The 25,438-nt window shown below is 41.7% G+C and overlaps 1 protein-coding gene across 1 annotated transcript; it reads left to right on the top strand.

The window, feature by feature from the left end:
- Nucleotides 1-10,625: 10,625 nt before the first annotated feature.
- Nucleotides 10,626-20,519, top strand: LOC149317449 (fatty acid-binding protein, adipocyte-like). The gene is made up of 4 exons (XM_089518913.1): nt 10,626-10,741; nt 15,172-15,344; nt 17,852-17,953; nt 20,285-20,519. The coding sequence occupies exons 1-4, from the start codon at nt 10,669-10,671 to the stop codon at nt 20,333-20,335; spliced, it is 399 nt and encodes a 132-aa protein (XP_089375039.1). The 5' UTR covers nt 10,626-10,668; the 3' UTR covers nt 20,336-20,519.
- Nucleotides 20,520-25,438: the final 4,919 nt, after the last annotated feature.

The following is a 25,438-nucleotide window of genomic DNA, read 5'->3' as shown; positions in this document are numbered from 1 at the left end:
TCTTCATCAGGCAAAAATGTTAAAGATCATGCAGGAGAAGAAAAGAAAAAAAGTGTGAAGGCTTGGGACTAACATGTCTTGATTTTCTTCCCCCCCCCCCCCCCTGTATGTTTTTTACCATCTTTGATGAAGAAGCCAGTAAAGCCTCAAAAGCTTGCAACATGTTTTTTTGCATTTAGTTGTTCCTATAAAGGTATTACGTGGGTAGAACCACTACCTTGCTTATTATAATTCAAGAAACATTTCACAAATGTGCTGGAGTGGACTGTAGTAGTCAAAATCATGTGCCATAAGAAATTTATTGGCTTATGGAAGTACGTCAAAACTCCATGTTGGATTTGTTGCAATAAAATGACTGCTCCTCTGGAAATTGTTTCAGACAAATGGTCATACAGATTATCAACTAAGAGTATCCCTTGCATGCTTTCTTGTCTTTTGTCTTCATTGACAGGAGTCAGTGACTTTAAGTGCTGCATGAAATTCAATGTGGCATCCCTTCTATGGTGGTAAAAAGGTTTCCCTTGTTGAATTCCTGCCTTCCAGCAAACTGAGAATAAGAGACGGTCAGTTAAGGAAGGAACATCACAAGTTTTTACCATTTATCACACTAATGTCCACACCTGATACGTGATCAAAATCTTCATTGCCACTGGGTAAGATGTGCGGAATGAAAAATAACTTTGGGTGGGTTGGTCTTCTGTATGAGTTCTGCCTACTAAAAGGGAAGGCACTGAAAGTTATAGTACTACTAAAAGGCTCTCCACTTTGTTTTTCATCGCAAAGCCTCTTGAAACCACTATACATTTGCCCATCCATATCCATGGATTCAAGCATCCACGGCTTGAAAATATTAAAATATATATATAAATTCTAGAAAGCAGACCTTGATTTTGCCATTTTATATACGGAACACCATTTTCCTATCCATTGCATATAATGGATATAATGAGCATCCACAGATTTTAGTATCCACAGAAGGTCCTGGAACCAAACCCCAGCGGATATCAAGGGCCTACTATACTAGCCTGGATAATATCTAGCATTAAATGCTGTTGACTCTGAAATAACAATCATGCAGCATTCATTTAGAATGCAAGGCAGCACAGTCCATTCACTGAACTATTTAAAAGGAAGCCTACAACAATGTTGCTTGTTCCCCCTAATTACTTGTGATTAGAAACAAATATGTCCCACTATAAACAGTCTTAACCTAAAAACTTTATATCCAGGAAAACGGAAACACCTGAGCTGGTGATCTGTGTAATTTTAGTGTAAGCAATAACGATGGTGTTTACTTCTCCCATATACTTCTCCACATCATACTTTAGGAACAAATTTTTCTTTTTAAGTAGTAAAATGTAGTTGGATACTTTCTGTCCGTTTTTGTAGATCGATGAATATTTTTTTTCAGAAGGATATTTAATAAACAGGACTTTCGTGATGCATGAAAATCTTTTCTTGCTGTTATTGTAAAGCATAAGCAACACTTTATATATCAAGTGCCAAGGACCAGCCCTAGTCCATGGCAAGTAAGGACAAGGGTAACATATCTGAATATAACCTTCTGCAAAGAAAGCAGGGTGGAACTTGCCATTGAACAACATAATACACAGATTAACATGCAAATAGCTTCCTCTCAACCAAAAGTATATATACCCTACTCTCTTCCATGCCAGCTTTCTCTGAAGATGTCAGCCACAGCTGCTGGTGAAATATCAGGAAAAAAACCTCTTCTGGAACACGGCCTTTTAGTCCAAAAAACCCACAAAAACCAGGGTAGAATTCTTCCCAGCAAACTGATTTGCTTTCAGAACTGAAACAGATCTGCAAGATTTGTGTACTGAGTAGTTTCAACCTACCATTAAAATCAATTTACTGCCCTACCAATACACTTGAGCTATGTACAGTGGGCCTTTGGTATCTGCTGCGGTTTGGCTCCAGGACCCCCCATGGATATCAAAATCATTGGATGCTGAAGTCCCATTAAATACAATGACATAGATATGGTGCCCCTAATACAAATGACAAAATTGATGGCTCAGTCTGTGGATAATGAATCTGTGGATATGGAGGGCTGACTGTAGTTATAGTACTTTGATAGCACTTTAGCTCTCATGGTCCATCCTATGAAATCCTGGGATTTGTAGTTTGGTGGGTACTTGTAATTCTCTGCTAAAGAGCTGCTAGGTATCTCCCCGAAATCCAAATCCCAATATTCACTAGACTGGAGCCATGAGAGTTTATCAAACTGCTATAACTGCACTCCACACTGTGCCTGCCTACATGTGTAGAACATTAAGGACTTGACTTCCGACTAAGCATTACATACTGAATTATTTTTTTCACATATTAGCACATATCACATGTGTACTAGAGGTGACAAACCACAGGATGGGTCCTAAGCTATTTGTGTGTATTCAGCACATGTGAGAAGATCAACAAGCATGAGCAAGATCTTTCCACCAGTTGCCTTGCCATGACAGTGCTAATAAAAATAGATCTTGAGTTTCGTCAGTATCTGGCACAAAGGTATCTCTTCATAGCTAAGAGAAAGGAGCAACAGAGGATAAGTAGAAACCTTTCTATGTTAACAAGAAGTGACCATGCATTACTTTCGTATGTTGGGGTGTGTGCATATAATGCTCCTATCGCCAACATTTTAAGTAACCACACTGTTTTCTGACCAGCAAATGTGCAAAAAAGTAATAAATATTAAAACAAACAATCTCATAGTTTTATGCAAAGGGATTTTGCAGCACCTTTGAGACAAACTGTGTAAAATTTGTAGCGTAAGCTTTTGTAGACTTGGTCTATTTCCTCAGATGGACACATAGGCCCGTTACAGACGGGCCTTTTAGTACGGAGTCAGTCCGTACTAGGGTTAGGAAGGTGCGGTGCTTCCGCACCCCCCTAACCCTAGTACGGACTGAGTCTGTACAAAATGGCAGCACCCCATCTACATGGGGGCCGGCATGACGACGTCACGACCGCGCCGCCTCTATACGGGGCGGCGCAGATGTGACGTCATCGCTCCACGCAAGGGCGCTTAGTGCGCCCTTTGCGCGGACCAGGAAGGAGCTCCGTTTCGGAGCTCCTTCCTGATTTGCGTCGCTGCTTTGCGTCGCTGGGCGCAGCCTTGAGACGGCTGTGCCCAGCAACGCAAGGGAGAAAGGGGCCAAGCAGCCCCTTTCTCCTCCTCCCCGCTGCCGCGGGGTGTCCTTGGGGCTTGAAGCCTCAAGGACACCCCTTTCCAGGCTGCAGGGAAGCGGCCTTTTGCCGCTTCCCCACGGCCTGGAAAGCGGCGGATCGGGGCCTCAGCAGCTGCCGTTCTGGCCACTGAAGCCCTGATACCCCGGGGAAAGGGGCAGGTACAGGCCGCCGCTTTTCAGCAGTCTGTAACGCACCATAGTTTTGTCCTGGACAAGCCCTGCTTTTCATGCCTGCTCACAACATGATTGAAGCTTTGTTTCTTCAGTGCACAAGAGTTGTGTGAACTCCTTCCATGATGTGGAAAACTTTATCTGTTGAATAAATTGAAATTGTAACAGGAGTCCTGCCAAGAAAAAGAACAGCACAGAACTCCATTCTTGTTCAAGCTTTTCTGTCCCAAGAGCCACATTAACAGGAGCTGTTTGCCATGAAGAATAATAGGATAATTTCCCTCTCTAACAGCGCAGCTGTATAACAGGAATCTCATTTCCCCTCTAACGAAAAAGGGAAAAAAGTATGACAAGAGTCAGAGTGAAGAGCCAGAAAAGTAGGGTGGGGTTGGTGGGAGGGAGGAGGATTGTGGGAACAAGGTTCAGATGGGATCATTTCCTTTCAAAAATGAGAGAAAGGTTCATGAGCACAGTATCACTTTTAGGCTATTATATTATTACATGTTAAAGTTAAGTTTCTTCTACTCATCTTTAGCAAGAGTGTATAGTTTGCCCAATTTAATATGTATGTGTGTGTGTACCCACACCTCAGGTGTCAAATTACACAGATGGTACAATTTTTTAATTTTAAAGATAACATGCAAACATAGCCAAAGACCTGGGGTGGCTCTATGCAAAAAAAGGACAGAGCTCCTGGACCAATAATTAGAGTGCAAAAAAGACCATTTAAACAGCTGTAACCTGTATGTTACATACAGAGCCAGAGTGATGTAGTAGTTTGGATGTTTGCATAAGGACCCTGGAGACCAGGGGTGCATCTACACTAGAAATCATGCAGTATGACACCAATTTAAGTTCTGTAACACTATCCTATGGGATCCTGGGATCTGTGGTTTTACATGGTCTAGCCTTATCTGCCAAAGAGTGCTGGAGCCTCACAAAACTACAAATCCCAAGATTCTGCAGGATGAAGCCAAGTAGTGTCAAACTGCATTATTTCTACAGTATAGATGCACCCAGGGTTTGATTCCCCACTCAGCCCTTGGAGAAATCACATACAGTATTCTCTTAGAGTCAGAAGAATGTAATGGCAAAACCCCTCTGAACAAATCTGGCCAAGAAAAGTCCAAAGGGCCTGGGGGTCACCATAAGTCAGAAATGACTCAAAGGTACACAACAACAGCAACCACCACCACCATCTGTTCGTCATGTTGTCCCTGTTGACATCATTTCTTTCACCCAGCTGTTCAAGGCACAGGAGTCCTACAATTGACACAAAACCCTGACCACTGAATTAAAATTTATTAGCAGAATCCAGTGAAATCCTCACAGTTATGGACAGATAAATGTTAATAATACAATAACTGGATCTTGCCAAGCAAGCTAATATGCAGTTGGGTGCTGTTGTGGATTGCCTACTTGGCAATACTGCAGGGAAAGTGCCACCATACCAGGATATGTTATTTGTTTTGCCTTAGGGTCACTTTTCTTATGTCAAATTGCTGTTGCTTTGTTTTGCTGCTGGATGGTGATGACAGAAGCAATCACATCTCCTGCAATCCTTAGAAGGCAATTGAACCAGCCTAGTATAGTGGTTTGAGTGCTGGACTAGTAAACCCACTGGGTGAACTTGAGGAAGTCATGCTCTCTCAGTCTAAGAGGAAGGTAATGGCAAACCTCTGAATAAATCGTGCCAAGAAACCCCTAGGATAAGATCACCATAAATCAGCTCTATGTCAAACCATACAACAGCAGCAGATGTGGAAATGTAAACACTCATATTTGAAGGAACAATAATAAAATGAGTTGGTTTAACAAATGAATTGAGTTGAGGATAAGTACCTGGGAGAGATAAGGAAGTTCCAGGTGTAATTTAGGCTGCAGTCAGGCTGTAACACAATTAGTTAACCTTCCAACCACCATCTTGAGAGGGAGAGAGGCAGGCCGGCAGCAACAGGCCTCAACTGATGGCTTTGACTGCTTTGTATATTGTTTTTGAGGAATTTTGTTGAATTGTATGAGATCGCTGATGTCACTGTTGATGTATTGCATTGCTATAGCATGTGACATAATAATAATAATAATAATAATAATAATAATAATAATAGGTTTTATTTATATACCGCCCAATCACTGGGAATCCGAGCGGTTTACAATAGAGGGGATAACAGACAGTTCCCTGCCCACAGGCTTACAATCTAAAAGACATGACACAAAAGGAGAAGGGAATGGTGAGGGGGGAAGGAATCAGGTCCAGCATTCTTCTCTCCCTCTGAGGCCTGGACCAAGGCAGATGGACCGGAGGGAGGGCTCTTCTTCTTCAGGCTAGCCCCTGATGGAATTGGGCCAGCCTTCTCTCTCCCTCAGAGGCCGAACGATGACAGTTAGGGAGGGAGGAGCCTCTGTCTTCAGGCCAGCCCCTGATGGTACTGGGCCAGCCTTCTCTCTCCCTCAGAGGCCGAATGATGACAGGGAGGGAGGAGCCTCTGTCTTCAGGCTAGCCCCTGATGGTACTGGGCCAGCCTACTCTCTCCCTCAGAGGCCGAACGATGACAGTTAGGGAGGGAGGAGCCTCTGTCTTCAGGCCAGCCCCTGATGGAATTGGGCCATCCTTCTCTCTCCCTCAGAGGCCGAACGATGACAGTTAGGGAGGGAGGAGCCTCTGTCTTCAGGCCAGCCCCTGATGGAATTGGGCCATCCTTCTCTCTCCCTCAGAGGCCGAACGATGACTGTTAGGGAGGGAGGAGCCTCTGTCTTCAGGCCAGCCCCTGATGGTACTGGGCCATCCTTCTCTCTCCCTCAGAGGCCGAACGATGACAGTTAGGGAGGGAGGAGCCTCTGTCTTCAGGCTAGCCCCTGATGGTACTGGGCCAGCCTACTCTCTCCCTCAGAGGCCGAACGATGACAGTTAGGGAGGGAGGAGCCTCTGTCTTCAGGCTAGCCCCTGATGGTACTGGGCCAGCCTTCTCTCTCCCTCAGAGGCCGAAAGATGACCGTTAGGGAGGGAGGAGCCTCTGTCTTCAGGCTAGCCCCTGATGGTACTGGGCCAGCCTTCTCTCTCCCTCAGAGGCCGAAAGATGACCGTTAGGGAGGGAGGAGCCTCTGTCTTCAGGCTAGCCCCTGATGGTACTGGGCCAGCCTTCTCTCTCCCTCAGAGGCCGATAGATGACAGTTAGGGAGGGAGGAGCCTCTTTCTTCAGGCTAGCCCCTGATGGTACTGGGCCAGCCTTCTCTCTCCCTCAGAAGCCGAACGATGACAGTTAGGGAGGGAGGAGCCTCTGTCTTCAGGCTAGCCCCTGATGGTACTGGGCCAGCCTTCTCTCTCCCTCAGAGGCCGAAAGATGACCGTTAGGGAGGGAGGAGCCTCTGTCTTCAGGCTAGCCCCTGATGGTACTGGGCCAGCCTTCTCTCTCCCTCAGAGGCCGAAAGATGACCGTTAGGGAGGGAGGAGCCTCTGTCTTCAGGCTAGCCCCTGATGGTACTGGGCCAGCCTTCTCTCTCCCTCAGAGGCCGAACGATGACTGTTAGGGAGGGAGGAGCTTGTATGTTGTGAACCGCTTTGATTTGAATACAAATAAAAATTATTATTATTATTATTATTATTATTATTATTATTGTTATTATAAGCCACATTGCAGTAAATGCAACCCACTTCTGTGTAAATATGAGCATGATTGTGCTGTCAGTCCTTCAGCTGAGATACAATAATAAATAATAATAAAATTCATTTATATCCTGCCTCTCTACAAAAAGCAATCGGGGCGGCTTACAAAGTTACAATATACAGTCCAAACCCTCAACCCACCCACCCCTTAAAATACAATTAAACAGTGTGGAATTAAAAACATAAAAACATAACTTAAAAATTGATACAATAACTGTGGTGAAGTCGGAGGTCAGCAGTTAGATTTTCCTTCCGATGTCTGGAGAACTGTTCAGGCCATTCCACAATCTGGAAGCAACAGCTGAGAAGGTCCTCTGGGAGGTCGCTGACAGCCTAGTTTTACAAGGCTGTAACAAATTTTTCCCTGAGGATCTAAGAAGCTGAGGTGCTTACACTAACCATGAGAACAGAAGTGAGGGATCTGTAGCCCTCTACATATTCTGGAATCAGGCCCAGCGTGAAAAATGGAAGTGGATTACAGACACTGTAGTCCAAAGGTCCTCCAGTCCTGTATTAGAATAGTCTAGACAGAGAGGATCTTCTATGTGATATATTAGTGGAGGCTTTGCTATAAGCTATAAGCAGATGTCCTTACTGTTTTTGTCCTATGAAATGCCAAAGACTATGGCAAAAAATAGAAGTATCCATTGTGTTAGGCTTTACAATAATCATAGAATCATAGAATCGTAGAGTTAGAAGAGACCACAAGAGCCATCTAGTCCAACCCCCTGCCATGCAGGAACTCTCAATCAAAGCATCCCCAGCAAAAGGCCATCCAGCCTCTGTTTAAAGACCTCCAAGGAGGGAGACTCCACTACTCTCCAAGGAAGGAGTGTGTTCCACTGTCGAACAGCCCTTACTGTCAGGAAGTTCCTCCTAATGTTGAGGTGGAATCTCTTTTCCTGCAGCTTGCATCCATTGTTCCGGGTCCTGTTCTCTGGAGCAGCAGAAAACAAACTTGTTCCCTCCTCAGTATGACATCCCACAAGGGGGATTTCTTAGGAGTCCTATTGAACTCAGTCAGGCTTACCTCTGAGTAGACATGACTCAAATAACACAGTACAGCTTCTAATCATATGTACAATTTAAAAATCCCATACTCAGTGTGGTGGGACTTCTTTTTGAGTAAAAATGTAGAATGTACAGTCATGAAACTCCTTACCCATTAATAGATCCACAGACTTCAGTAACCGAAACTCACAAATAAGTACCTTCAGAAGGCAGAAATAAGTGCCTCCAGGTTACAGATGCTTTCTTGCTGCTGCTCTGGTTTAGACGAATGCAATGCTGAAATGATACTGTGAAAACTCCCAAGAATAGTTTCTCCATGTTTAACTCTTTCATGACAAATACAAGACTGATGGTTACTTTGATTGCATTGAATTGCTTTACATCATTTAAGATGTTTTTAATTACTGTACTCCACGCTAAGATGTTTGGCGATAAGGCAACACAGTAACACAGTAGTCCACGTGTATCTATTGGTTCACTTTCTGTGGTTCCAGTTGCATGTGGTTAGCCACAGTCCAGAATATTTTTCTTCATTTTAACACTAGAATTCTAATGACATATTTGCATGTTTGTTGAAAATGAATTCTAATAGTACTCAACAGGGGAGGAAACACCCCTTAATATTTTGCTTCATTATCAACTGTTGTAGCGTCCGATAAAATGGCTATAAAGTTGGATTTCGCTTCTCCAAAATACTTGGGACCAGAAGTATTTGGGATTTTGGAATATGTGCATATACTGTACATAATAAGATATGTTGGAGATGGGACCCAAGTCTAAAGATTAAATTCATTTATGTTTTATATACACCTTATACACATAGCTTGAAGGTAATTTTATACACAATATTTTTAATAATTTTGTGCATGAAACAAAGTTTGTGTGTACACTGAACCATCAGAAAGCAGAGATGTCACTATCTCAGCCAGCCATGAAAATAGTTTTGGATTTGGAATATTTTGGATTTTCAGATAAGGGATACTCAACCTGTAATGCCAAAGCTTTCCTTCAGTAATTTATTACTGTTTCTTTAAGGCATGTGCTTATTGCTCCTGAGCCCACTAGAACCTAGAGGTGATTACAATGGATTAAAAAAATTAAAACAAGAAATACATGACTAAAACATATTTAAAAACAGAATTTTAAAGGTGCTCTTTAAATATAGACAGAAGTCACAAATAAGAACAGTAAAATTAATTATATAATTTAATATAACAGTTTTATTTTATTGCCTGAGATATTAGAATTATTTTAAAAGATGGTTTATTTCTTTTATCCTTTAACACTCTTATTATTATTAGTGTTATTACTCTTATATAATGACAGTATACTTTCAGGATTGGGCTATGTTATGCCTTATGTGTAAAGAGCCAGTATGGTGTAGTGGTTTGAGCACTGGACTAGGACTCCAGATACTAGGATTCAAATCCCTGCTCAGTCATGGAAACCTGCTGGTTGACCTTGTGCAAGTCACACTCTCTCAGCCTCAAAGGAAGGCAATGGCAAAGCCCCTCTGAACAAATTCTGCCAAGAAAACCCATGTATAGGGTTGCCATAAGTCAGAAAACAACTTGAAGACACTCCACAACATCTTATGCGTATAGACTGTTAACCCACCAGGCTGGTTCCTTTTAAGGTCCTGTTGAAGCCAGAAGAGGAAGATGTTTAGCAGGTATTAATGATAGTGTGGTGTAGTGGTTTGAGTATTGGACTAGGACTCTGGAGACCAGGGTTCAATTCCCAGCTCAGTTTCACCACCATTTGCCATCTTGGGCAAGTCACACACTCTCAGCCTCAGAGGATAGCAATGGCAAACCTCCTCTGAACAAATCTTGACAAGACAATCCCATGATAGGTTTGCCATAGGGCTGCCAGAAGACAGAAACAACTTGAGGGCACACACCATCACTGCTACTACAGATGACAGCATGCTGAAATTCCATCTTTTTCACTATTATTAAAAGTGAAGGGTGCTACCCTCTTTTACTTGTGACCACCCTTTTGGGTGATTAAAGGGCTACTTTCTTGTCTTTCATTCCATGTGTAGAGATTAAAAGAGAAACCTAATTGCTTTCCGCTATAATCCTATGCATATTTACCTGGGGCCATATCTCATTGACTACAGGAGGATTTAGTTCCCAGTAAACATGCACAGACTTGCACCATTAATGTTTCTGGGCGTGTTGCAGGGTTTGGGTGGGCAGCAAGGGGATTGAAGGTCATTGTTGCTAATGCTAAATCAAAGTACAATGCTATGCGCTTGCTTATGTGACTGATTGTGCTTTAATAGCAAAAAAATTTCCTTCCAGACAAAGAGCACTAAAAAGAAAAGGAACATCAGAAACTGTCCAGGCCCTTTAAGTAAAATAGTGAAATGCTGACAATTTAATGCTCTGTGTGTCTGATGAGTAATTCCACTATGACCTACAAAGAAAGAAGGGGGAAAAATCAGGTAATTGGACCCCTTGTCAGCCTCAGTTACTATTGGTTAATCCTACAAGGTCACATGGTCAGAGCTTCTTTTAAAAGTCATTCTTGTGCTTTGTAGTAGTAGAGTGGGTGTTGTCTTTGTGAGATTTTTAGGAACTTGTTTCACAGAGCAAATCCTACACAATGTGTGAACAGTTTTGTGGAACTTGGAAGTTAGTTTCCAGTGAGAAATTTGATGACTACATGAAAGAACTTGGTAAGAAATATTTTCATGCTTGGTTTTCTAGGATTCTAGGAATGAATTTTATATTTTAATTTAGTTTTTTTTTTTACTATTTATGGAAAAATTGTATTTTCCCACCTCATCCCCTTCCAATAAAATTATCAGCATCAGTTTAGAAGTAGTTTAGCTAAATTACAAACTGAATACTTTTGGTAAATTTGGTCTACTTTTTTCAGCTGTCCAGTCTACAAAATCTTATGTTACAACTTCTTTTGCTTAGTTAGTTTCAAAGGTGCTACAAGAGCCCTTTGCATATTATTATTATTGTTGTATTTATATTTGTCAAACACTATAAGTGCTTTACAGAGCAAAACAATCCAAAATAGAAATAAAAGCCTGCCTACAGTGTACAATTTAAAACCACCAACAAAAATATATAAAATTAATAAAATATTGCTATAATAAGTTTAAACAGTGGTATAAAAGTATAAATTAATACAAATAGTCTATCATAAGATCATACAGTCATGAAGTCAAGATGAAAGTTGGAAGGCTTTGCTGATTGGAATAGATACTGTGTGCTGATATTGCAGACTAATATGACTATGTCTCAGACTTCTACCCTTTTGGTAAATGTAGCTGCTGTATTGTACAAGACTGAGCTTACTTGTCTGTTACTGTACCAGTAACAGGTGTAGGGTGGAGTACTATAGTTTGAGTTATGTTTGCTAGGTTTCCAGTTTGGTCACATACTTGTCTGTTACGTTCGTTCTATTTAATTTCTATTTTTGTCTGCCCTCCCTGTCATTTTGACTAATAATCTGAATACTATTTCTCTGTTAAAGTCCTATTGAATTAAGTGAAAGTTGCGTTATGAACACATTCAATTTGGCTATCAGTTGAGTATCTCCTAGAGAATTGCTGCTTAACCTGATTGTTGAATGAGGTAGTAGGTTGTGCAGAATTGTAGGTAGGAGATGAAAAGTACAGCTATGATTTCTGTATAGCAATACTAACACGATACTGCAGAAATGTGAAAGGAAGTCCTCACTGTCATTTTCCTGACTGGAAGAATTAACAGTGTGGGCTGCATGCTGCTACTGTTATTATTACAGTCAGCGCTGCTTATCCACAGATTTTTTTATCCACGGATTCAAGCAGTATTCAAAAGAAGTATAAATTCCAAATAGCAAGCCACGGATTTTGTTATCTACAGGGGATCCTGGTACCAAACCCCAGCGGATAACAAGGTCCCACTGGACTTACCTGTTCCAAGTACCTCTGAGGATACTGAAATAGACAAAAAAAGAAGCTATGCTGGTTCATTAAGAAATCTTGAAAATCCATAGACAGTATCTTGTAACCAACCAAGAGTGAGCATGCATTTGTTGGAACTAAACATGGTATTGCCAGACCATGATTCTCAAATTGGTGTGAATCTTGTAATGAATTGTCTACCCTGTGGTTAAGGAAGTGTGGGATATTAGTCAATGACTGCATCCCACATATTTTAGAAATGCATCTTGTGTGCATGTAAATGCGTGTAGGATTTTAGCTTTGGACTCTTTCCTAGAGCTGAATTTATGGATAAACCTTTATTTTACTGTAGTTTTGGATTAAAGTATCCCCCCTCCCCTTCACCATCCCTTCCCCTGCACACATCTGATGGATAATCAAGAGATTTGGGAGTAAGGACAGACATAAACTGAGAAAAGATCTACATTTCTTAGTGTGTGAATAGAGCCTGTGGAGGGATTTAGTTCTATAGTCCTGCCTTGAATCTGTGGCAGTTCCATCAAAAAGGGTATCTAGTAACAAATGAAGTGAAAAAGCTTTGTCTGAGATGATAGAGAGCTGTTACCAGCCAGTGTAAACCATAGAGCACTAACTGAACAAGTAGCCTAACCTTCTGAAAGACTGTTTCCAAGGCAATTTCCCACCACACCACCCTCTTCCGTGCAGAGATTAGGAAAGGCTGCTTTTTGAAGAACACCTCCCAGAATTGCCTGTTCTGCCAAATGGTCACTGAGCATAATAACTTTTCCAAGCGTTGATACCGTGTAGCTAAGCCACTTATTCAACAACATGGTGGCTTTCCAACTCAAGCTATGACTTTATTGCTCATAATTGTAAAGTGCTTCTGATGTGATCAAATGTCACATTAATTACAACTTACTTTAATACACTATGCTCAGTTAAAGCTACCATAGTGACTCTGGGCTGTGACAGCTCACTTTCTACACGGCAGTCTTATTCACTTGAATAAACTAGTGAACAGGCTTCATTGACTCATTAAATTAGCAGTTTGAGTGTATTATCTGATTGTATCTTTAAAATACAGTAACCACTAAAGCTCATGGGGAACTAAGACTTGTAGAGGCAAGTCATTACAAACTTCCTTGTGCCAAACAATATTGCAGTGGCATAGCCTCATTGTGCCAAACTTATAGTATATAAACAGGGAATTGGGTTTATTTACAAAAGAAACACCCCTTTCAAAGCAGATTACAAAACAAAAAAGAAGCATGAAAATATAATCAGTCAATAAAATAACTGGTTGAACCAGCTAGGAACCACAGCAAAGACAAGATACAAAAGGTACCTCTTGGGAAAACAAAACCAAACAGTGGAGTCAAAAGCTTGTTTAAAGAGAGATGTCTTCAATTGCTAATTAAATACAGAGAAACTGGAAAATGAACAATCTCTTGGGACAGGGAATTTGACTGTAGGGGTCTCCTGTTAACATCCCTCTTGCTACCAGCCATGCTTTGAAATCATGAGCAGAGCAGTTCAGTTTCATGAAAAAGGAACAGTATAGCTGGCCTTGATGTTTTAGTTACATATTTATCCTCCACCTTTCTTCAGTGAATTGAAGGTGGTGTTCATGGCTCTCCTTTCCATTTTATCCTGGCAACAACCTTGAGAGACAGACTGACCTCAGGTCATCCAGTGAGTTTTGGGGCTGATTAAGAAGACCTTGGGCCAGATTAATGGTGGGATTTGTTACTACACAGTGTGATGACTCCCACCATAATGTAAAGCCATCTTGCGGGACCCTATTGGCTTTCTATGAGACTTTGAAAGGCTGTTTAGTCTCCACTTCCCTATTATCCCCCCCTACTTTTTAGAAATTAATTTCCAAATACTCTGCAAGTGGGGGTTAATTCACCATGTCCCCCACCTAAATTGTTTTAGTCATGGAGAGGTTTTTTTAAAATTGGAAGCTGGGAGGAGGCGAGAAATTTTTAGTTTGATTAAAAAAAACCCCACATAAAACCTTTGCTCAAATGTGGGCTGCTTTTTTGTGAGAGTGAATTTTGGGCCTTGGGCTTAAAGAGAAGTGTGTGTGTGTGTGTGTGTACACTCCTTCAAGTCTCCTGTCGACATAAGATAATGCCATAAATTTTGTGGGGTTTTCTGAAGCAAGGAATACTCAGAGGTGGTTCCTCTGAAATCTAGCCTTACAGTATTTGGGATTCATTGGCAGTCTCCTATGCAAGTACTAACCAGGGCTGACCTGCTTGGCCTCCAAGATCAGACGGGATCTGGTGCCTTTATTAGTCTTATCCAATATGAACTAGCCAAAGCCATCTCTGTCATTGGTCAGAGTGAATCAGACACCACCTGTAGCAGATGCTAAGGATAACACTTCTCTTGAGCCCCTCAGCCATTTTCCTCCATTAAAAGATAGAGCTGTGTATGCCACATTTCGATTCTGCTCAAAGTGTTGCTCTGAGGTCTATTGTCAGTGCAAAGTACTGTAGTGGTCCGTGGACTATTGTCAGTTCATAAGTTATCAGCTGTCAACCCCTGGAGAGTTTCTGGGAAGAAATAATTGTAACCTATATGTACTAGTCCCTGGCGCATTGGAAAAAAGTAATTGATTCCTCCTCGCACACAGCATACAAAACACACCGCAGCAGGTAATTAGGTAGCACTGATTCAACTAGCCTGCTCCCTTCTTGCCAAGGCTGATTCAAATGCTTGTCTGGCTTGCTTCTTGATATGAAGAGGGGAAATTATGGACTTTAAGGGACTGTATCTCCTACCCACCAGTGTGTGGTGGGTTTCAGTTCCTTACTCCTTTGTTCTATAAAATATCCATAACATGTGATCATTGTTTATTGTGCTAGCCAAACTCATAAAACCTTTATGATAAAAAGTACAAGAATACAAAAATATAAAAGGCACCTCATAATTTAACATGTAGTGACAAAAGTTATTGCTGATGTAAATATAGAAACCTTTCACATTATTGGTAAATTTCTGTGTTGCCATCATAAAAATTAGTTTAATACTTTGAGTCTCCATGGCAATTTTGTGGCAATTTTGGCATGACCCAGGTTGAATTGGCTTGTGTCACTCTACACACTTTAAATTGTTGGCTCCTTAGTGATCCTCTAAGGTCCAGCAGCTTCAGATGTGTGTATGAGACAGTCTAATGTATCTGTTTCAATTTCTAGGAGTGGGCTTTGCCACAAGGAAGATTGGTGGTGTTGCCAAACCCAATGTCATCATCACCTGCAATGGTAATGCCATGACTATCAGATCAGAGAGCAGTTTCAAGACCGTAGAGATTTCTTTCAAACTGGGGGAAGAATTTGATGAAACCACAGCAGATGACAGGAAAGTAAAGGTGAGGTCTTTTCTTTACCTTATGTTTTATTTCTGACTGGACCATGAGGGAATGGGTGCAGGAGAAGATTTTCATTTAAAATGGTAGTGTAGAAAGTAACCTCAAAAGTGCATGGGGTTCTTTAGCACTATATAGTAATAACACTGTGATTCTACTTTAACAGCCATGGCAATATCCTATGGAATTCTGGGATTTGCATTTGAGGGAGGAGTGTTTTGAATTCTAAGTCAGAGCGCTCTAGTACATCTCCAAATTCCAGGATTCCATCAAATGCAGCCATAGCAGTGGAATCATGGTGGTATAATTTTGTAGTGTAAAGGGTCCCCGATCACTATCGGAAAGACTGATTTTCTATTTGAATTGGGTAAATATTGGAGGTTCTTAACTATTACTAATTGCCCTGGGAAGCCTTCAGGAAATAGCACTATGCTATTTGGTTTCTGGAAGTTAGTAGAGTTCTTGGCATGGCAGCAGCCAAATCTTACCACACAAAAATAATGGCTATGACTGCTTAATGATGCCCGTGGTTTTTCCCTCCCCACCACTGGAAAAGTCGAAAGAGTCAATGGCTGTCCTGCTAAGAAATCAATCAATCAACTTTCCAGTCCCTCCCTCCCCCTCCTCTCTCTCTCTCTCTCTCTCTCTCTCTCTCTCTCTCTCTCTCTCAACCTGACTTGGCTGGCATTATGGTATCCTATTTGACAGGTACAATAATTCATCCTGAATGGCCTGATTATTCTGCTAGACTCCTTCCTATTTAGAAGTCCTACAGATGCGTTAAACTAAACTCTCATATTCCCAACCCAGGGATAGAGATTGTAATTCAGTACAACTAGATTTTGCCTGTTTGGGGAAGGCTAATCTACAACAAATTTCCTTTTCCCCAGGCTTCTTTGCACACTAAAATACTGCAAAAACTATGGATTGACCAGCCAAACCCAAACAGTATTCAACAATGGCTCCTTTTCATCCTGGAGAGAAGTGATCAGAGGGGTGCCACAGGGTTCTGTCCTGGGCCCAGAGCTATTCAATATCTTTATCATTGACTTGGATGACAGAATTGGGGGCATACTTATCAAATTTGTAGATGACACCAAATTAGGAGGAGTAGCTACTACTCCAGAGGACAGGATCAAAATTCAAAATGACCTTAATAGATTAGAAAGCTGGGCCAAAGCTAACAAAATGAAATTCAATACAGAGAAATGTAAGGTACTGCACTTAGGGCGGAAAAATGAAATGCAGAGATAGAGGGTGGGGGTCACCTGGCTGAATGAGACAACATGTGAAAGGGATCTAGGAATCCAAGTAGACCACAAACTGAACATGAGTCAACAGTGCGATGCAGCAGCTAGAAAGGCCAATGCAATTTTAGGCTGCATCAATAAGTATAGTGTCTAGTTCAAGAGAAGTAATAGTGCCACTATATTCTGCTTTGGTCAGGCCCTACCTGGAATACTGTGTCTAGTTCTGGGCACCAGAATTCAAAAAGGATGTTGAGAAACTGGAGCGTGTCCAAAGGAGGGCAGCTAAAATGGTGAAGGGTCTGGAAACCAGGCCCTATGAGGAACAGCTTAGGGAGCTGGGGATGTTTACCCTGGAGAAGAGAATGTTAAGAGGTGATATGATAGCCCTGTTTAAATATTTCAAGTGATGTCATATTGAGGAGGGGGCAAGCTTGTTTTCTGCTGCTCCAGAGAACAGGACCTGGAACAATGGGTGCAAGTTACAGGAAAAGAGATTCCACCTTAACATTAGGAGGAACCTCCTGACAGTAAAGGCTGTTTGACAGTGGAACACACTCTCTTGGAGAGTGGTGGAGTCTCCTTCTTTGGAGGTCTTTAAAGAGAGGCTGGATGGCCATCTGTCAGCAATGCTTTGATTGAGAGCTCCTGTATGGCAGGGGGTTGGACTGGATGGCTCTTGTGGTCTCTTCCAACTCTGTGATTCTCTAATTTCATGATTGAGCTTCCAAGCATGTAATAGGTAGCCTAGAGTTTTCTTCTTTTAGGACTGTTTACAGTTCTCTGGTTTTAGCAATTATCTCATTCCTGCTTAAAATCCAGCATCTGACGATGCTAACCCTTGATCTAGCCATAAATGGCAGATTCCTGCCTGGGCAGGCCCTTTATATTACCAAATCTTGCAAGATGTCTTGCGGAATTGGCAGTCCTGCAAGACTCTGTCCTGAGAATCTGGTGTAAGAATCATTACAGATCTTGTCCATGGTCCCACAATGGTGTCCCAATCACGAGACTTCCTTTTGTGTCCAAGCAGCCAGTCAGAGCATCCCAGAGGACAATGGCTGGCCCCATAGCCTTGGGACAATGCCTCCACATGATTTCCTCCTTTGCAGAGGAAATCATGACAAGCCAGTTTAAACTCCTTAACACTGCCTTGACCCAGGCTATGTGATCTTGGGACTCTTGGGGTTTTACAGGTGTTGTTTACTCCTATGTTAGAATACATTAACTAAATTGCTCCTTTTTAACCCTCTTTTTTGACAGAGTGTTGTGACATTAGAGAACGGCACACTGGTTCATTTGCAGAAATGGGATGGCAAAGAGACCACAATAAAAAGGAAAATAGAGGATGGAAAGCTGGTTATGGTAAATTCACTTTTCTCAAGATCTGTAGAGGTTTACAAATATGGAAGATGACAATGTTCTGAGTCAGTGATAAGGAAAGTATATAAATTGTTTCAATCAAGCCAAACCAAAGATCTACCTCTTCTGCATTGTAAAACAAGGATGAGGACTTCTTCCAGTTCAAGGACCACATTAAATTTGAAATACGTTGTTGTGAAACTGAATGCCAGCAATGATGGAGCCAAAGGCAAAGAAATTGAACCAACACTCCCACTGTATTTTTATTTAAAGTAACTAAGACTAAGGAGAGGTGTGCCAGTATTTGAGAATGGAAATAAAAATATAGAGAAGTTGTAAGGCCATCAAATAATACTGACATAAGGAGTGGGGCTAGCCATATGGAAAACCCCAGGAGGGCTGGATTTGACTTGACCTGAGAGCATGAGGCCCCTCACCCCCTGCTCTAGGAGCATCCCAGAGTCCCCTACCAAGTGCTGTAGGAAAGAAAACCTATTCTTTTCCCTGCAAAGCTTGTAGGGGATAGGATACAACTCTGAAACAGTTTTAACATCAAAACAACATATTTTAAGTGTGTAAGTGCTAACAAATGCACACTCAATTTTTCAGTAAGTTTTGGAACTTATTTTGTTGAGTGCCATAGTACAGAATTGGAAGTAGCTGATGTGTCTCTATCCTGAAAAGGTGCTCAAGGTGCAAGGTTGCCTTTGTAAGCAAGGTGCTAACAAAATAGACACTTAAATCAAACTCATGGCTAAACAAAACATAAGCAAACTATGCAATCAGAGGTGTGTTACAGACCACCTGAAAGCGGTGGTCTGCCACCGCCGTCATTGGCGGCGAGGAGCCCCAGCGGCCAAACTGCGAGGCTCCCCGGCTCCACAAAAAAGAAGCACCAAAATGGCGCTTCTTTTTGCGCCCCGGAAGTGGCGCCGTGAGTCGCTAGTCACGCACTCATGGCATCGCTTCCGCTGCGCGTCGTGTGGACGCTAAGCATCCACGACATCAAGATGGCGGCCCCCGTGTAGAACGGGCACCGCCATTTTGTACGTCCTCAGGACGTAATAGGGTTAGGGGCATGCGTAAAGCACGTCGTTTCCTAACCCTAGTACATCCTGAGGACGTACTTTACACCCGTTTGTAACGGGCCAAAGATACATATCCTTTAATCAGAACATGGAAATGCAATAACTGTTTTAAAAACTTACTTGGAAACCACTTAAACTGAATAAGGCATCATCTGAGTTTTAGGGATTTCAGGCACTATTTCATTATAATGAATAAGTATAATTCATTTGGCACAGTGATAGTGTTCATGTATATTCATTTAAAATCAGGGCAGCCTAAATGTCCTTAAGTTTGGCTGGAGCCTGTCTTTATTCTTTTGAATATGTATTACCCCTTTGCAAAGGCATAGCAATGATTTCAGACAGAAATGGTTAGTGGAAATTAATTGACATTTTAAAGAAGTGGTATATACATTAGTACTCATATCCCTAGATATAATATGGATTTAAATAAACTAAGAATTAGTTCCTGAGTAAATCAAGGATGTGGAAGGCATAGTCCTCCAGATATTGCCTACTGCCACACTACAGAATTAATACAGTTTAGAATTAGTAGGAATTAATCCAATAGAATCCTGGAAGTAGTTTGTTGTGGCACCAGAGCACTCTCACAAAACTACAAATTTAAAAATCCAATAGCATTGAGCTATGGCAGTTAAAGCAATGTCAAACTGCAGCAGTCCCTTTGTTGGGGAATAGTCATTAAAGGCTGGAGTCTCTTTGGTGTGTGACACTGCCATAGCTAGCGCTGCCAGCAGGGGAAAAGTTCATGCAAGCTTTGTGGCGAAGAAGAAAGTAAGGCATTGGAAAAGCAAGTTGATCAGAGTTGGCTCTGGCTTCTCTCATCAGTGCTGCATTTTTTCAGGTTTTCACCATGGTTAGTCAAGTATGCCAACAGGATTCTTGCCGAGGTTGCCTCCTTATTGCAAAGGGTTCTGTTCTGTTCTCATTGTTAATGTTTAGAACAGAACTCTTGGATCCAAAGCCATTTATCTTGAGGGAGATTAAATTCATATCATATCATTGTACTGAGGACTGATAAGAGCAAGTCTCCCCTTATATGGGCCACCAGATATATCACTTGTCCACAGTCATAAATGACTGCACAGTGCAGAAGCATATGAAGGATTTGTGAGTGCATCTGAAGTGAGGGGAAAATAGTACAGCTAGGTTTCTAAATATTTCAGCGGATGTGAAAAGAACACAGTTTGATATGAAACTACAGAGTACTGATCATACACTGACTCTTTGGAGTTTTCCCTCCTAGGAATGTACGATGAACAACGTTACCTCGACCAGAATCTATGAGAAAGCATGAAGCCTCCATTTTGTGCAGTTAACAGGACCCTGCAGCAGAGGACAGAATTTGGTTCAGGGAACAAATCCTAATATGATCACAGTGACTTTCTTCAAAGAACTGAGTTATTGACACACCAACTCCAAAGCACCTTGTATACGAAGTTGAAGTATTGTGGTTATTCAATAAATTGCTCACTCTGATATCGGGGAAACAATTCTGTTGTTTATTGGTCTGGTCTTGCAATCACTCTTCGTTGCTGAAGATGATTATTCCCCAAGGGCTCATTCACACTGGTGGCATTGCTCTGGAACGAACTGGTCAAATTCGGGGGGCTCCCTCCCGAATCTCTCCAGAAGCAAGTGCTGACTACCAATCAGGGGCATTTTAACACAAATGCCCTCTTGGAGAATTCGGGTTTAAGGTGAAGGTGCCTGGCTGTCAATCAAAGTTAGTTCCGCGATGGTCATAGGTGACGTTTCCAGCACTGATAGGGGCATCAGAAGTGTGCTTTCCACCCCTCCCTTTTTTTTAAAGGACCAGGCACCACTTGTCAAATTTAAAAACCTCTGGGGTGCGTGTGTGTTGTGGGCATTTGGGTCAGTGTTGTAGATTATGATCTGCCCTTGGCCCCATTTTCAACCCCAAAATGAAAGCTAGTGCCATCTCTGTAGCCTGTATTCTACTCCTTTGGCACCCCAGAATGCCTCATACACAGGTAATAATAATAATAATAACAACAACAACAACAATAAAATTAATTCCTCACCTCGGAATGCCAGAAAAGGATGCATTTTTTTTAACTTTCCCTAGGCTACCCCTGAATTCCTTAGAGACAGTACAAAAGCTGTATCAATTTACCAATTTGCCTAATTGGAAAGAGAAGCATTACATTCGCATTCTAACATTCACTCGCTTTGGAGCAGTCATTCCAAAGGAAAAAATAGGCTACCCCTGAAACCAGTAGCAACAGCTGTATCAATTTGCCAAGTTGTAACATTCAGCATTGCAGCACTCATTCCAAAGGAAAAAATAGGCTACCCCTGAAGACAGTAGCAACAGCTGTATCAGTTTGCCAAGTTGCAACAGTACATTCGAATTCTAATTCATTCTCATTGCAGCAGTCATTCCAAAGGAAAGAATATGCGCATATGCGCGCATATAAAAAAAAATAAAATCCAAAGGAAAAAGGTCTCTGCTAGATGGCAGAGGCTTTCCTTGCTGTAGCGCCCCGACTTGCCCTGAATTGACCCTTGCTCCTGCTCACGATCTATCTATATACCTATGTATGTCTATATATCATTACCTACAAACATGCGCATTTTGTGCCAAAAATAATTAAAAAAAAAAATAAAATGCAAAGGAAAAAGGTCTCTGCCAGATAGCAGAGGCATCCCTTGCTGTAGCGCCCTGACTTGCCCTGAATTGACCCTTGTTCCTGCTCGCGATCTATCTATATATCTATGTATCTCTTCTCCTCCTCCTTCCTTCAGACCCTCTCCTTCCTCGGGGATGCCCATTGACACTTTCTCCCAGCTTCTTCATCCTCCTCCTCCTCTTCCTCCTCCTCCTTCATCACTTTCTCCACCCCCACCTCTGAAGCCCAAAAGTCACCCCTTTGCATCCAGATTCAGCTCTTTCCTCCTCCTCCTCCTCATCCTCCTCCCTCCTTTCTGATGATGGGAGGGAATGCCCTGCCCTTTGCCCACCCTCTGACCTAAATCCTTCCCTCAATTTGCCCCAGTCATGATCGGGCGCAAGTTCATATTCCATAGAACCGGGGTTTCTCAAAAGAAACGCTATTTGCGCCGATTTCTTTTAACCCACTCTAAGGGGCATTTGCCACGGAACGGGTGTGCAAGCCTCTGATTCGCTTGTGGGGGATTCGGGGTGAGTATGAACTTCACATGCAAGAATCGGTTTGAAAACCGGTGTTTTTCGTAGTCTGAACGGCCCCCAAGTTAGATTTTCAGGTTCTGTTGGTGGTATCTGTTCAGCTTCACTAGCCTTATCTTTTAAAAAAAAAAACATATACCCTGGCATAAGAAGTAACAAAGTATGGTATATTAATTATAGAGAAATAATTGGGGCCATACCCATTCAATTAGGATATATATCTGTTCCTCCTAGCCATCAGTGGGGAGTCATAAAGTTCTTACAAATGAGGTTTCCTTTACACAACTGTTCTGCCTTGTTTATAGAATTGTGTAAGGAGGAGAGGAACAGGCACTTCATACTACACATTTTAATCGCTATAATTCCATCCTTTGGAATTGGGATTTGCAGTTTAGGAAGGGGTATTTAGAATTTTCAAGCAGAGTGTTAGTGCCCCCAACAAACTACAAATCTCAGGATTTCACAAGTTGTAGCTGTGGCAGTCAAAATGGATTTGTAGTGCTATAATCGCATAGTGGGAATGGCCTCATTGTCATTTATTTGTCACTCTCCTGTATTTTCCTATCAGCCTAAGCGCCCTTTCACACTACACTATTACAGCACTGATTCCATTTGTACTGCCATGGCTGCATCCTATGAAATTCCAGGAATGGAAGTTGGGGGAAAGCATTAGAACTTCCTGGGAAAGAATGCTAAGTACTCTCCATAAACTGCAAATCCCAGGATTACATGGATGGAACCATGATAGTAACATGGAGTCATAGTGCTGTAATTATGTAATGTGAAAAAGCCTTAGAGGCTTCTCTTGTCAAAATAAATCAGATAGAAAGGCAGAATAGCAGCACAGTTTGTCTTGACTGGTGGTACCAGGGGTTGCTCATCTGTAAGTACGCATAGCTATGGCAAATTTCAAAGAAAGTTATGCTACTCTATTTTCAGTATTTAGAAAAGGAGGTGGAGTATTGTAATACCTTTTTATAGTAACAAATTTATTTCACTATACAAAGGGATCTTGTAGCACTGTTGGAACTATTTAAGAAGCTGGTAGAATGAGCTTTTGTAGATTTTCATAGTCTACTTCCTCAGATGCATTATATTTCAGTGCAAATGTTTGTGGACTACAGCACACTACTTGGAGAGCAGCTTCATTACAAATAAAAGGCAGTAGGAGTCTTGTGACTAACCAACTTACTTCAGCCTGAATTCTCCGTAGTGAGGAATATTCAAGTCATGTGTGCATTCTTGCAGTCTGAAGCAGTTAACCACCCAGATAACAGGCTTATGCCTTAAATGAGACCTACTACTATGTAAAGACTGGAAAATGAAGACATGGGATTGGAATAATTGCTAAAGGCATCCTGACTTTCTGCATGAAGCGAGAAGCTGTTCTGTTCCCTGTTCTGTTTGGAATAAACAGTAACTGGTCATATTTATCAAGATTCTAAAATGAGTGAAAAGTGATTGCTTTGTATAAGAAAGCAGATCTTGTAGCACCTTTGAAACTAACTGAAAGCAAGAAGGCAGCATGAGCTTTCGTAGACTTCAGTCTACTTCCTCAGATGCATTTGGACAGATTGAAATCTATGAAAGCTCAGGTTGCCAACTTTTTTCTTTCACTCATTATCACACTATACTCTTATAGTGCTACTATTCCACTTTGACTGCTCTAGCTGCCTCCTGTTGCATTCTGGGATTGGCAGTTTTAAGGAGGGGTATTTAGAATTCTCAGGCAGAGCTGAGAATTCTAAATACCCCTCCTTAAAACTGCCAATCCCAGAATGCAACAGGAGGCAACTAGAGCAGTCAAAGTGGAATACTAGCACTATAAGAGTATAGTGTGATAAACATCTTAGACTCAAAGATGCTACGTGATCTCTCTATATACTGACTCCACAGATTAACATGACTATATCTTTGAATCTATTTGTATAAGAAAGATAACACCAGATCACCTGAGTAGAGTCACTAGGTTAAACATGATTCAGCAGACAACTCTGGGGATTAGATGAGCTCATCTGGATGGGTGGGACCATAGCCTGAAGACAGAGCATGTGCTGTGCATACAAAAGGCACAGTTTCAGTTCCTGACATCAGCTTAAAGGATCATGGGTGTGGATGGGAAAGGCTTCTGAGGTCTGGTGCAAATCTGATAGTCAGACTTTGAATAGAGATGCTGCTGCTTTATTTATATCATCTTATCTGGACTATGGAAGATAATAATGCAATCAGCCTAAATGAAGATCTGTCTGAATGAGGAGCCTTGTGGCCTCCAACTGTCCCAGTTTGGCAGGGACAGCCCTGATTAATAATCTGTTGTCCCACTTTTTTCATCTGCTTTTTTAAAATGCAGTCTCTTGTCCCACTTTTAAAATGTCCCGGTTCCTTTCCCCTCTTCACCTTCTCCGTTGGTCTTCAATTGAGGACACTAGTGCACTCTTGTTTAATGCGCCTTATCCCCTACAGGGTAAAGGTGCATTTATTTTTAAAATGAGTTTTATTGCATTCACCCGTGGCCAGGCAAATGCAGCCCGGATGCCAGCCATTCAGTTTAGAAGTAAGAAAAGCCAAACACTATGTTCCATGTGCCTTGCTTCTGGCTTAATACATAATCATCTGCAGCTAAATTCACTTGATAGAATGTGAGGCTAGCTAGCTTTTAAATATATTGTATATTTCACCATCTATACAAGATGGTTTATTAAATGAACAACAACCAAAAAAATACAGATAATAAAAATCAGTTTTCAGGTGTGATGCTTCATTGTTGTGCCTTCAAATCTTTTCCAATTTATGGTAATCTTAAGATGAAATTATCATGAGGTTTTTTTAGCAGGTTTCTTAGAATCATAGAATTTTAGAGTTGGAAGAGACCACATGGGCCATCCAGTCCAACCCCATTCTGCCGTGCAGGAAGTCTCAGTCAAAGCATCCCCGACAGATGGCCATCCAGCCTCTGCTTAAAGACCTCCAAGGAGGGAGACTCCACTACACTCTGAGGGAGTGTGTTCCACTGTCAAATAACTCTTACTGTCAGGAAGCTTCAAAGGGATTTTGCTTTTGTCATTGTCATCCTTTGACACTGAGAGAATGTGACTTGCCCAAGGTCACCCAGTGTATTTACATGGCTGAGCCTGGATTTGAACCCTGGTCTCTAAAGTCATAATCTAGTGCTCAGACCACTATGTCACACTGGTGCTTGATGCTTCACTGACACAGGACAATACATAA

The sequence above is a fragment of the Sceloporus occidentalis genome, unplaced genomic scaffold, assembly GCF_023333645.1.
Source record: "Sceloporus occidentalis isolate IW3139 unplaced genomic scaffold, rSceOcc1.0.p SCAF_3, whole genome shotgun sequence".
Lineage (NCBI taxonomy): Eukaryota > Metazoa > Chordata > Lepidosauria > Squamata > Phrynosomatidae > Sceloporus > Sceloporus occidentalis.
Note: the sequence above shows the minus strand (reverse complement) of the source record. Positions and strands in the feature narration are given on the sequence as shown.